The sequence below is a fragment of the Orbicella faveolata genome, unplaced genomic scaffold, assembly GCF_042242905.1.
Source record: "Orbicella faveolata isolate gen_17 unplaced genomic scaffold, um_ofav_v1 contig_15, whole genome shotgun sequence".
Taxonomy (NCBI): domain Eukaryota; kingdom Metazoa; phylum Cnidaria; class Anthozoa; order Scleractinia; family Merulinidae; genus Orbicella; species Orbicella faveolata.
This window is the reverse complement of record NW_028301542.1, coordinates 4880911-4892437: the sequence shown is the minus strand read 5'-3', so window position 1 is coordinate 4892437 and position 11527 is coordinate 4880911. Positions and strand designations below refer to the sequence as shown.

The 11527-nt window shown below is 39.9% G+C and overlaps 3 protein-coding genes across 3 annotated transcripts; 2 read left to right on the top strand and 1 right to left on the bottom strand.

Annotated features, from left to right (window-relative positions):
* Window positions 1–1075: 1075 nt before the first annotated feature.
* Window positions 1076–3468, bottom strand: LOC110063474 (alpha-1,3-mannosyl-glycoprotein 2-beta-N-acetylglucosaminyltransferase-like). The gene is made up of 2 exons (XM_020770458.2): window positions 2387–3468; window positions 1076–2042 (listed from the first exon to the last, which is right to left on the bottom strand). The coding sequence occupies exons 1-2, from the start codon at window positions 3105–3107 to the stop codon at window positions 1387–1389; spliced, it is 1377 nt and encodes a 458-aa protein (XP_020626117.2). The 5' UTR covers window positions 3108–3468; the 3' UTR covers window positions 1076–1386.
* Window positions 3469–3482: 14 nt separating this feature from the next.
* Window positions 3483–7036, top strand: LOC110063475 (hydroxysteroid 11-beta-dehydrogenase 1-like protein). Its single transcript, XM_020770459.2, has 2 exons — window positions 3483–3837; window positions 6356–7036. Exons 1-2 carry the CDS (start codon window positions 3517–3519, stop codon window positions 6944–6946), a joined length of 912 nt encoding a protein of 303 aa, XP_020626118.1. The 5' UTR covers window positions 3483–3516; the 3' UTR covers window positions 6947–7036.
* Window positions 7037–7140: 104 nt separating this feature from the next.
* LOC110063476 (hydroxysteroid 11-beta-dehydrogenase 1-like protein) lies at window positions 7141–10983 on the top strand. The gene is made up of 2 exons (XM_089288081.1): window positions 7141–8700; window positions 10119–10983. The coding sequence occupies exons 1-2, from the start codon at window positions 8380–8382 to the stop codon at window positions 10716–10718; spliced, it is 921 nt and encodes a 306-aa protein (XP_089144207.1). The 5' UTR covers window positions 7141–8379; the 3' UTR covers window positions 10719–10983.
* The last annotated feature ends 544 nt before the right edge of the window (window positions 10984–11527 follow it).

The window sequence follows — 11527 nt, the reverse complement described above, 5'->3', positions numbered from 1 at the left end:
ATGTTAATTCTGGTGCCATCATTACATCAACAGCTCATACTAGTTCTGTGCTGTTTAGAATTTTAAAAATATGACTTTTGGCATTTGTTGTTTGTTAGGCTGTCTCTTAAATTATAATTACTTAAAATTGAAAGCTCGTGGGAAAGCTCTAATATTGAGAATTTACACTACTCATGATAATTCTTTCAGATATTACTTGCCTCAGGGTTCATGCAATCTTGAGAGAATTTTCAAATATCACACATAGTGTAAATCACAAATTTCTTACAATTACGTATTCCACTAACTCTCACTGATATAACACACCCTGCATATTATGAGCCAACCTGGTGAAACTACCCATTTAGAAGAAAGATATTACCCTACATTTGTCCAGGATAACATCAAGTGAAACAAAGTTGAGATGTAAGGAACTTAGTTTTAAAACTTAACAGGGTTAGGCTGCAGCACAGAGTCTATGTATGAAATAGATTGTTTCGATCAAGTGAAAAAAAAATTCTCTTTCAAAAGGAATTTTAGAGTCGGATGCCTTTCATATGACTTCTCTGAATATGGAAGTTTCCAGTTTGCTGAAGTCAATGTGAAGTTTTCTCAGCTTTCAGCCAGAGATGCTTATTCTGATTTATTAATTGCAAATTTTGGTATGGTAATGACCTAGCCAGAGCACTACTGAGGCTAATCAAAGTGCTAGTTTGGATAACTTGAGTGTTATTCAGGATAGCTGGAGTGCAACTTGACCATTCACTCTTGACTCCAAGGTTGTGTTCTATCAGGATCAACTATCAACTAATTATCCACCATCTTTATTCACTTATCACACTCACGATCACTTCGACAGTGCTGATCCTAGCAGTATGTAAGATGCCTGTCACATATGAACTTGCTCTCTATGAGTTCCTGTAGCTCAGTGGCTAGAGCGCCCGCCCGTCGGTCAGGAGGTCATGGGTTCAATTTCTGTCAGGGACTCAGATTTTTTCTGTTCCAAGCTTGTGTCAAGTTGATCAGTTCACTATTCACACTTCATATTTCTGGTTGTTTTTGTGTGTGTGTGTGTGTGTGTGTGTGTGTGTGTGTGTGTGTGTGTGTGTGTGTGTTCTACTGGAGAAAAACCATTTTCAGTTGGTTTGGTTGACCAACGTTTTCAGCCAGCCTCAAACCAGGTTGAAACATTCGAAAAAGCATTTGCGTGGTTACGTTGCATGATTGTAGTTTGCATATGGACTATTCGCAAGAGTTAATGCATTTCAACCGAAAACAATTTAATAACACGACCTTAGACACATTTAACATCAAAAAACATGGGACCTGCTATGATTCACACTCTGTATCCACTCACAACAGACAGTGGCTTACGTGTGCATGTATATCATTATAGTTTTGTAGCTACTAATGAGATGGGACTATATGCACAATAATTCCTGAGAATACAATTGACACTATTCCTCTGTAAGCCATCCTTGGTATTCCTGCTTTAAAGTCAGTCATTGCTCCAAGCTGCTTTGCCACATTTTGAAATTCTTGCTGTGAAGCGTAATGAACCTGCACCTCTGGGGCAAACACTCGCTTGTCATGGAACTGATCAACAGTGACAAGTGGTAGTGAATGCACACGTTCAACAAATGTTTCATCATAGTTCTCTTTCAATAAATAGGAAAGGTCGGTTTTTGTAAAAGGGTGTTTCTTGTCATTCAACTTGATAAATATTAAATGTTGATCAAAAAATTGCCCACGGCTCACGCCTTCTCTGCCAAAAGTCCTTGTACGTGGGATCTCAGGACGTATACATGACCTGTCTTTACGTTGAGGAGCTTCCCTCATCCAATCATCCCAAAATCCCAGTGGCCAGTTGGGTTTGAGCTCATCCCAAAGAGACTTGCGTATCATCCAGCCGAGTCCAGGGAAAAAGTCTGTTCTGTAGAGGACATCATTTCTTTTTACCATTCCTTCCTTCCCATTATCATTCCAAGCTGAGATACACCACAATGTAGGGTCTTTGTCCAGCAAAGGCTTTGTTGCAGTAAAGTACTCATAAAAGTCTGGTGCTAAAAGGGGCAAATAAGTTATCATTTAATTGTACATATCTATCATGATTCTCAACATGTGGACATAATGGTATCATAATCTATGTAACTAAAGAGAATGACCTCTATTGCTAAAATGTTTTGAGAAGCACATTAAAATTCAACAATAGAGGTTTTGAAACTCTCCTGATCATCAATTTTAATCAATTTCCGATATAAATCGATTCATTACTATTGATTATATTGATTGGAATTGACTTTATCAATGATAGGTTTTCCTTGATTGGACACGCCGGGATTTTGGTTGATATCAGTTGATCTGTGACCTGAGCAAACCAAAAAATGTTTTGGTCACCAACACTTACCAATATCTATGTCATCTTCAACAATCAACACTGTGTCATATCCCATGTGATCAAAAGCCTGTCCCAGGGCCCACTTGTAATGACGACTGATCTTGTAGTAACCCATCATTGAGCGCATGTTTGCAGGAACACCTTGAACATCCGACAGGTCTGGTTGTTGAATGAATGAAACTTGGGTTCCATACGATCTAATGATATCAGCTGTCGGCTGGTGACCACAATCTTGGCTCACAATAATGGGGAATTGTTTGGCTGAAGAGCGATATTGTAGAAGGAGATCTAAACAACGCTTCACTGTCGGTCTGTTACACGCTATAACAAGCACTGCAGCTACAAAATCACTTGCTGCAGTTTTTGTTGAAATCGCATCTCTCTTAGAAGAAATAGCAGTTTCATCTGTTCTCCGTCCTTCATTGAAGCCAATATTTTCCTTGATTTGATCTCCCCTTTGTGCTAAAGGTAAACTAGGTATAAAAACATCAGATTGTGCAGGTTTCTTTCGCAGTTTTTTAACTGCTTCAGCAATATCACGTAGCTTTGAATCTGGTCCCACGTTTGCTAAGTATCTGTCTGAGAGTTCCTTTAGTCTTGTTTTCTCGAGCTGATCCGCTATTGAATTCTTGTTGATAAAGCGGTAAAGGAGAACACAATTTCCAAGAACAAACACACAAACGGCCACGACAATCCACCATCCTTGTTTCGTTATGAACACTACTTTCATGGTGGCAGACAATGGGCGTTTAAGTTAGGGTACAGCAAGATTTCCAAGTTACGTTACGCGCCAGAGGCCATGTTTTTCTGGAACGATGACACGTAGCAACAACAACTTCTGCCTGTAAAGTAGTCGGAAATGTTCGGAAGTAGTCGTAATCGTCCCCGATATCCCGGGTTGAAAACCCGCACCCAGGCGGGGTACAGCCAATAAAAGCCTTTATTCTAGGTTGTTTTAGGGTGAACATGAAATTTGTCCACGTAAAACGATTGAAAATTGCGCATACATTTGTTCAGACTAACGGATTCAAGATAAATTTCGTGAGCAAAACGAATTATCTATACCCTACCGCGTCGATAAGGACTAACTTCCCCACCCCTCCCACACTAACCTACATTTTTCGACTTACGCGCTCAAAATGGCGGGGATACTGAAACTTGCAGCTGTCTTTGGGATTTGCACAGCTTTTGCAGCCGTTTTAATTGCGTGGTACCTAAAAGGGAATTTCGATCCCGAAAGTGTGCGGGGTAAAAAGGTAGTAATCTGTGGAGCGTCCACTGGAATCGGCGAGGAACTTGCTTATCAGTACGCCAAACTTGGCGCCCAAGTTTTACTCGTTGCTCGACGGGAAGAGGTCCTCAAAAAAGTCGTGGCACGTTGCGCAGAATTAGGCGCGCAGACTGCTAACTACGTTGTGGCTGACCTGTCTTCTTTGGAGGCTGCAAAGAATTTAGCTGCCGTACGTAAATTATGCTTTTCAACTCACCAAATAATTTTAAGTTTACAAATTTATCTGTTTTATTTAACTGCTATGGGATGGAGGGAGGCGGGGCGCGAGGTTCGGAAATTTGATTGACATGGCCTCCCCAAGGGTGAGGGTTTTAACATTGTATCACCCCAGGGTGGGGAGATACGGTCTGTGTCCTGGAGACTCCCAGATAATCCAGCAGAGTTGGCACAGATGCTTATGGGCAAGGATACCCAGTGGGGTTTAAAGTTCGATACTAATATGTTTTTTGGAGCTGCCATGGAGTGTGTTGCCACAAAATAATTCAGAACTAAGCATGATGAAACTATAACAATACATTGGCACCTCTAAAGGGTTGTTTCACTAGTGATGGAGTTGGAGTCGGAGTTGTAAGAGTGCTTATGACCTAGTGAAAATTGGAGTTGTAGGTGTAAGCGCAGTCATAATCTCAACGGAATCAGAGGCGAAAGAATCAGAATGTCGAGGAAAAGGTTGTTGTTATTCATCGTAGTAGATGCAATAATAAAGTGTATTATCGTTTGTCACACGATGTAGTCACTTAAGATGTAGATCGCGACGTTTCGTCTGCTTACTGCTAGTCTTCTTCAGGCGATAAGGTCGACTGATTGCACGGTATCATTTTTATCACAAAGGTCAGCTGTGATTGGGGCATTTCGATCCTCCTATTGTTCCATTGTTGTCTACAGGAATTCCTGTGAGTGCAGCAAAGTCTACATCGGAGAAACAGGGAGATCTATGCAGGAGAGGATCAAAGAACACAACAAGGATATACAACTTGCCCGTACCCAGACCTCCGCCGTTTCTGAACACACCCACGAGACCGGCCACTATCCTATCTGGAATGAGGTCAAGTTTACTGATCGAGATCCTCACTGGTACACACGTAGGGTCAAGGAAGCTATTCACATAAGACTTCACCCTAATAACATCAACAGGGATAGTGGAATTGAAATTCCTGAAGCATGGATGCCCACGATCAAAAAACACAACAACAGGAGAATGGTTTAACAGTGGACCACTGAGGGAACAGCTACTCGTCGGAACAATGGAACAATAGGAGGATCGAAATGCACCAATCACAGCAACCTTTGTGATATAAATGATACCGTGCAATCAGTCGACCTTATTGCCTGAAGAAGACTAGCAGTAAGCATTCGAACCGTCGCGATCTACATCTAAAGTGACTACGTTGTGTGACAAACGATAATACACTTTATTAAGAATCAGAATGTTTCAATTTCTTCCTATTACGTTTACAACTCCGTTATTTGTGATCCAGGTACAACTAGATTGTCAGAGTCAGAAGCAGAAACGGGAAAACCAACCAATCACAAGGACGGGAATCGAGGAATTGTGATTGGCTTATTCTTCTCCATATACTTCCGACTGCGACAATGTAGTTGCCACTAAATCATAAGTGACTGAGTCATAAGTGGAATTGGTATTCTGCTTCTGACTCCATTGGTTTAATTTTCACTAGATCATATCACTCTACGCTTCTGATTATGGCTCAGACTCTGACTCTGTCGCTAGTAAAAATCAGGCTTCAGGGATAATTTATCCCATAACAACTTCCTACACCTCTAGAAAACCAATAACTGCTATTAGTATATACCACACAAGTGAATAGTGCTTTTTGCGTGCTCTGATCGGTTAACTCGGAGGTGATTAGCAGGTACTATTCATCTCCGAGCAGCTGGCGCGAGAGAGTTTAAAATTTCTGATGGCTTGTCACACATAAAATAACGTTTTGGTCTGCTAATTATTCAGCTTGTGTGGTATATACTAAAACAATTATACACCTCAGTGTCGGTGAAAGTGATGGATATTTACCTCACCGCTTCGTGGCTCGGTAAATATCCACCACTATTCAACTCCACTTCGGTGAATAATTGTTAAACATTATAGCAAATTATTAATAAGAGAACATGCCCATTAGAGTTCCAGCAGGTACTGGGTCTTGTTGAAAGCACAGTGGAATTTATATTAGAGAATAATAAGGAAGGACGAGAAGAGTTAACCAACTCAGATGAATTAGCTGTCTGAAAGGGATAATTCGTCTGCCTTAGATGGATCAATCGTGTTACTATAAATCCGGTGTTTGGTTGAATTATGTGGCAAAATTTGTCTTCAACTGATGCTCTGTCATCACATCTTCAAGACATGGTGACAGACACTTAAACCCAAGACAAATTTTGTGACCTAAATTGTCTAAACATCAGAGTTATATCTAGACAGTTTTTCCATCTCAGATGGATAAGTGGATTCCTAATATAGGTTTAGTATCAGACAATTTGTCACTAGTATAAATAATTGGGCCACTATCATGACAAATAGTCAAAAATGGTAAACAAAATTAATTTCTAAATTATTCAACACATGCAGACAACAAATCAGTCATTACTTTGTATATCAAGTATTTATGAAAGTGTAAAACAAAGCCTTCTTGACTTCTGAATCAATGAAATAGTGTCTTCTTTTCATGCAGGAAACTAACAAATTATTTGATGGACCTGATGTACTTGTCCTCAACCATCTTCTACCCTTTTATGACTTTTGGAACGAGAACAGTGACCTCAACAATGTCCCACGTTACTTTGCTGTCAATACCATCAGCTACATCAACATTGCCACCTTATTTCTCACAGGCCTTCAGAAGACCAATGGAAGCATTGTGGTAGTGTCATCATTTACAGCAGTTGTCAACACCCCAAGGACTGCACCTTACAGTGGAAATAAGCGTGCACTGCATGGATTTTTTAACAGCTTACGCCAAGATTTAGCACTGCAAGGTCACAAGGGGCTCTCCATAACACTGTGCATCCTTGGGTATATAGACACAAAGAATGCTCATGAGAGCACCAAAGGTCATCCTGTTGAAAAGGCTGTAAAGCGGGAGCCTGTTGATGAATGTTCCCTTGCAATGATTAAGGGAGCTGCTCTGAGAAAAAGACAAATGTATTTCCCGTGGTACTTAAGTATTGTAGAAACAGCACATTTCTTCTTCCCAAATTTTGTAGAGAGTGTAATTCAAGTTGCAAGCAATGAGAAACCTTTAGAAGACCTGTTGAAATGGTAAAACTGTACTTCAGTCATGGTGCTCTTGTTGTAGCTTTTTACTAAACACTAGTACTGTTAAAGAAATTAGACTTAAAGTTTTTCTTGCAAATATGAGGTAAGTAAGCCGGTGTGGTGAACACTGATTATCATGAGTTCCAGAAGAACACAAAACAGCTGGAAGAAAGAATCCTGGGGTGTGTGTGGGGGGGGGGGGGGGGAGGGGGGTGTTTCTCCCATATATGGGCTGTATAGGTATGGTCTATATTTAGGTATGGGCTATGTAGGTATGTGTTGTGGGATTGGGTGGGGTTTTTGAGGTTCTCAATCCTTAAATAGGGCATCATTTTAGTCCCTGTTGGCATTGTGCTCCTGGTGTGATCCTTAGATAGGGTGCCTAAACTGTATCAACTAAAATTCCAATGTGTAAGGCACAGCTAAATGAAAAACAAATGATCTGTTAAAACTCACCTATTTGTTAACTTCCAATGTTTCAGAAACTTAATTTAGTTGATGCGTTGAACACACTATCCTTAGTTTCTGTTTTTCCCTTGAACAGAGTGTCATTTTTCGGGTTTGTGCCTTAAATAGGGTAAAATTTTCATTTGCTTCATCCTTGATTAGGGTGAGGGCTTAACACCACTCACTGCACACGCCTTTCATACCTGAATTGTTGAGGTTCTTGATGGTGCACAAAATGACATTAATCTGCTGATATACTTTTTCCACGAGTTACAAATGAAACACTTTATAAAAATTTATCTAATGGAAATATGGTAGTTTTTTCCCCGTGAGGTGACCCTTGGTTGTTTGTGAGGTAACACTTAACCCTACTGTTAGTCTCCTTTATAGCCATTATTAGGGTTGTCACGCAAAGTTCCCCCTCCGTTGCGTGACCACCATAATAATAGGGAGTTTACCTAACCACAATGGTAACGGCAATAGGAACGTCACTGAACAAAAGAATCAATGAGCAGAACAATGGCTGTGCACGTGTGTTATAATTCTTGGTGCATTTCTTTGCCGTCCTATGTAAGACAACAACGTGAAATGACCAAATTTTGCGTTGTCTGAAGAATGTAAACCACGACAGCTAATTTTGTAAATTTTTATTTCAAATCTATTGCTGTGTTCTGGATTTAGTTTTGCGATAGTTTTGACAGTGATAAATAAAGTAAATGACTTAAGAGTATCGCAAGATTAGTAGGTAAAATATAAATCCATTTTTTAATCGACGTCCTAGGCATCATCATCATGGTTTCGTAGAACAACATGAATCTCTCTCATTTGAAATTTGCAATATCCTTTATTGTAAATGAAATTTTTAATTTTTCCGCTCATTATTGCTTTATGTCCGATCGCAACAACTATCCCTGCCCACTCCTCTACCATTTATTCCGGTGACACAAACTTCCCCACCCCTCCTACCCTTGTGCTCTACAATTCAAACACAAAATGGCGGGCTTACTCAAAGTTGCAGCTTTCTTTGGATTTTGCACAGCTGTTGCAGCCGTTTTGATTGCGTGGTACCTAAAGGAGAATTTCGATCCTGAAAGTGTGCGAGGCAAAAAGGTAGTAATTTGTGGAGCGTCCACAGGAATCGGAGAGGACCTTGCTTATCAGTACGCCAAACTTGGCGCCCAACTTTTGCTTGTTGCTCGAAGAGAAGAGGCCCTCAAAAAAGTCGTGGCACGTTGCGGGGAACTAGGTGCGGAAACTGCTAACTATTTTGTGGCTGACCTGTCTTCTTTGGAAGCTGCAAAGCGTTTAGCTGCAGTAAGTGTATTGTTAGAAATTGTGCACCCTGTTTACGATAGTCCTAAGCTTGAACCGTTCCCACAGCTTTTCCAGCAGGTTAATAAATAAGCTTAAATGACTTTGGCAGTTCAACTGATTTTACAATAAGCTTTATATGGGTATCACAGAAATTCCCAGTCATTGGTGAGCACGTTGTGGTCATCTTCACGACATAGCTTAGAAGGTGTTATATTAATTGCTTTGGTAACCTGGTAACAGTGAAACCTGTTCAAAACACCCTTTATTTTAAGGTGGCTCATAATGCATGGTTTTGAGCACTTTTCAACCTTTCTTCTTTGAGGAACAATGCTACCTCTTGTTTAAAACTAGAGGCAGCACTGATTAAGAGAAGAAGAAAATTTGGAGCCACCTTAAATTTTTCGCAAAATTTGCAGGGTGGCTCTGAATCTGAAACTTACAAAAAGTTGCAACTTAACGTATTAATCACAATAATATTTGATAACAAAAATTGGATTCATAATCACCAGGCTTGTTTTTTAGGGGTTTAAAAAGTCCTTGAAACAACCTGAACAGAGCTGTAGCCAGAAAAAAATTATGACTGAGGCAATGTCCATGATTGAGTGTGCCCATGATCCTCAAGATTGCGGGTACACCAGGTCACCTGAGAGGAAACTGAGCCTATTACCCTAGAGTCCACTGAAAAGGTGCTGGTATTAATCTATCAAAGCAGAAGTGTTAAAACATTCTGGAAGCATCTGTTGGGAGCTTAAATACCCTGTTCCGTACAGAAAGGGCAAAAACCATTGCCTGTCAGGTAGTATGTTGCTGTATAGGAGCAACCCCTGGGGCCTAAAGGACAATACAAATTCCCTACCAATGGGAGAACATAAAAAAAAAAGGTTCTCTCAAGTAACATGATATGGGCTTTTTGACCATGTGGGAGGGACAGAGAGCCAAATTATATTTTCCTGTCAGGCTCAATCTAACTCAGTCAATAAGTAGCTGAATTCCACACTTAAAGTAATTATTGGAAAACTAAAGAAGCTCAATTGAGCTCTTCTTGGTTCAACTGCTATTTTCCTAAGAAAATCTTAAGACTATCAGTAGTCTACAATACAGGTATATTTTTGCAACTGAGCACATTCTCATCAAGCGGCTTGAAGCAGAGGGCTGCCATAATCTCTTGAAATTCTCATGGCATATATTTAGACCTATGTCAGCATAGTACTATGGCAAATTGAGCAGCTGGTTTCATCAGTCAAATTTAGTCAGACTTGGCCATGAAACAGTAGAGGGCAATTCACTATAAGGACTGGGTTTATCCCTTGGTCAAGTTGATGACAAAAGGGTTTTCAAGTGCTTTAAGAAATGGGCTTGGCACAGGCTTCCCAGTTATTTGGCATATCCGTTCATTTTTGCCGCTTTTTTTTTTACAGGAAACTAACAAATTATTTGATGGACCAGATGTACTTGTCCTCATAGAAAACCATTTTCAGCCCTTTTATGAATTTTGGAATGAGAACAGCAACCTTAACAATGTCCCACAGTACTTTGCTGTCAACACCATCAGCTACATCAACATTGCCACCTTATTTCTTTCTGGCCTTCAGAGGACCAATGGAAGCATCGTAATGGTATCCTCAATAGGAGGAGTTATCCCTTTCCCGAGGACTGCACCTCACTGTGGAAACAAGTATGCTTTACATGGATTTTTTAACAGCTTGCGACAGGATTTAGCACTGCAAGGTCACAAGTGGGTCTCCATAACACTGTGTATCCTAGGAGGAATAAAAACAAAGACTGCTACTGAAAGAATGAAGGGTTTTCCAGCTGAGAAGTCCAGTATAAAGAGGGAGCCTGTTGATGAATATGCTCTTGCCATGATTAGGGGAGTTGCGCTGAGGAAACAGCAACTATATTTTCCTTGGTACTTAAGTATTGTTGAAATAACACATTTCTTTTTTCCAAGTTTTGCGGAGAGCATAATTCAAGTTGCAACTAAAGAAAAACCTGTGGAAGACATGTGGAAATGGTGAAATTTTATCTCACTCATGATGCTCCTGACCTTGATTTTACTAAGAACTTGATTTTCAAATTTTGGCCTGATTTCTAGACAGAGTAATCTGCAAAGGGGAAACTGTAAAGAGTCCTGGTTAAAATCGTTCTCCAAGAAACCTTGAGGATGTTCATAAGGATCTTATCACAGATCTGACTTAAGATTCTCAAATAACCTTGCCAAGATCTGTAAAGGGTCTATTATACTCTGAGGTATTGACGGTTTAATTAAAGCCAATTTTGATAGCCGGTTTGCTGGTACATTCACAATTATCTTGCAGTTGATGGTTAAGAAATAATCTCACGGTTGTGAGAAATCTTAAATTTAACTCATGGTTTTCGGTTTTTGCATGTTTTTGTGGTAGTCATTCAATCTCCGTGTTTGTGAACAGCCCATTAGAGGTCAAAACTTTTTGTTTGCTAGTTACTGAATGGAGTTAGAAACAATTTGGTCTGTTCTCAAGGTCTTGCTGTCTTTGTGAGGAGAAATTCGATTTTATAGTTTTAACAAATCTGAACATGAGAAGATTTGGGCATGAACATCCTGAAAAGGATCTCCAGTTATTTTGCTAAAAGATCTTGCCAAGATCTTTCATTTAAGAATCTTTGCAAGACTCTTTTAAGCTCTTTAAAAATCAATGAAGGATCTAAGGATCTTTTGATAGATCCTGAAAGATTCCGTGAAGTTTTTCAATACAAAAGTCTTACGATTCTTAGACAGTAATACCTCAATATGATTTTAAATAAAGATCTTTGAGGATCTTTTGATCCTGTAAGACCCGGTGAAGGT

Excerpts from the sequence above, each read along its gene's own strand:
- LOC110063474 (XM_020770458.2), bottom strand. The coding sequence starts at position 3,107 with ATGAAAGTAGTGTTCATAACGAAACAAGGATGGTGGATTGTCGTGGCC. Across the intron at positions 2,043-2,386 it reads TGAAGATGACATAGATATTG|CACCAGACTTTTATGAGTAC; the intron begins GTAAGTGTTGGT and ends TGCCCCTTTTAG.
- LOC110063475 (XM_020770459.2), top strand. The coding sequence starts at position 3,517 with ATGGCGGGGATACTGAAACTTGCAGCTGTCTTTGGGATTTGCACAGCT. Across the intron at positions 3,838-6,355 it reads CTGCAAAGAATTTAGCTGCC|GAAACTAACAAATTATTTGA; the intron begins GTACGTAAATTA and ends CTTTTCATGCAG.
- LOC110063476 (XM_089288081.1), top strand. The coding sequence starts at position 8,380 with ATGGCGGGCTTACTCAAAGTTGCAGCTTTCTTTGGATTTTGCACAGCT. Across the intron at positions 8,701-10,118 it reads CTGCAAAGCGTTTAGCTGCA|GAAACTAACAAATTATTTGA; the intron begins GTAAGTGTATTG and ends TTTTTTTTACAG.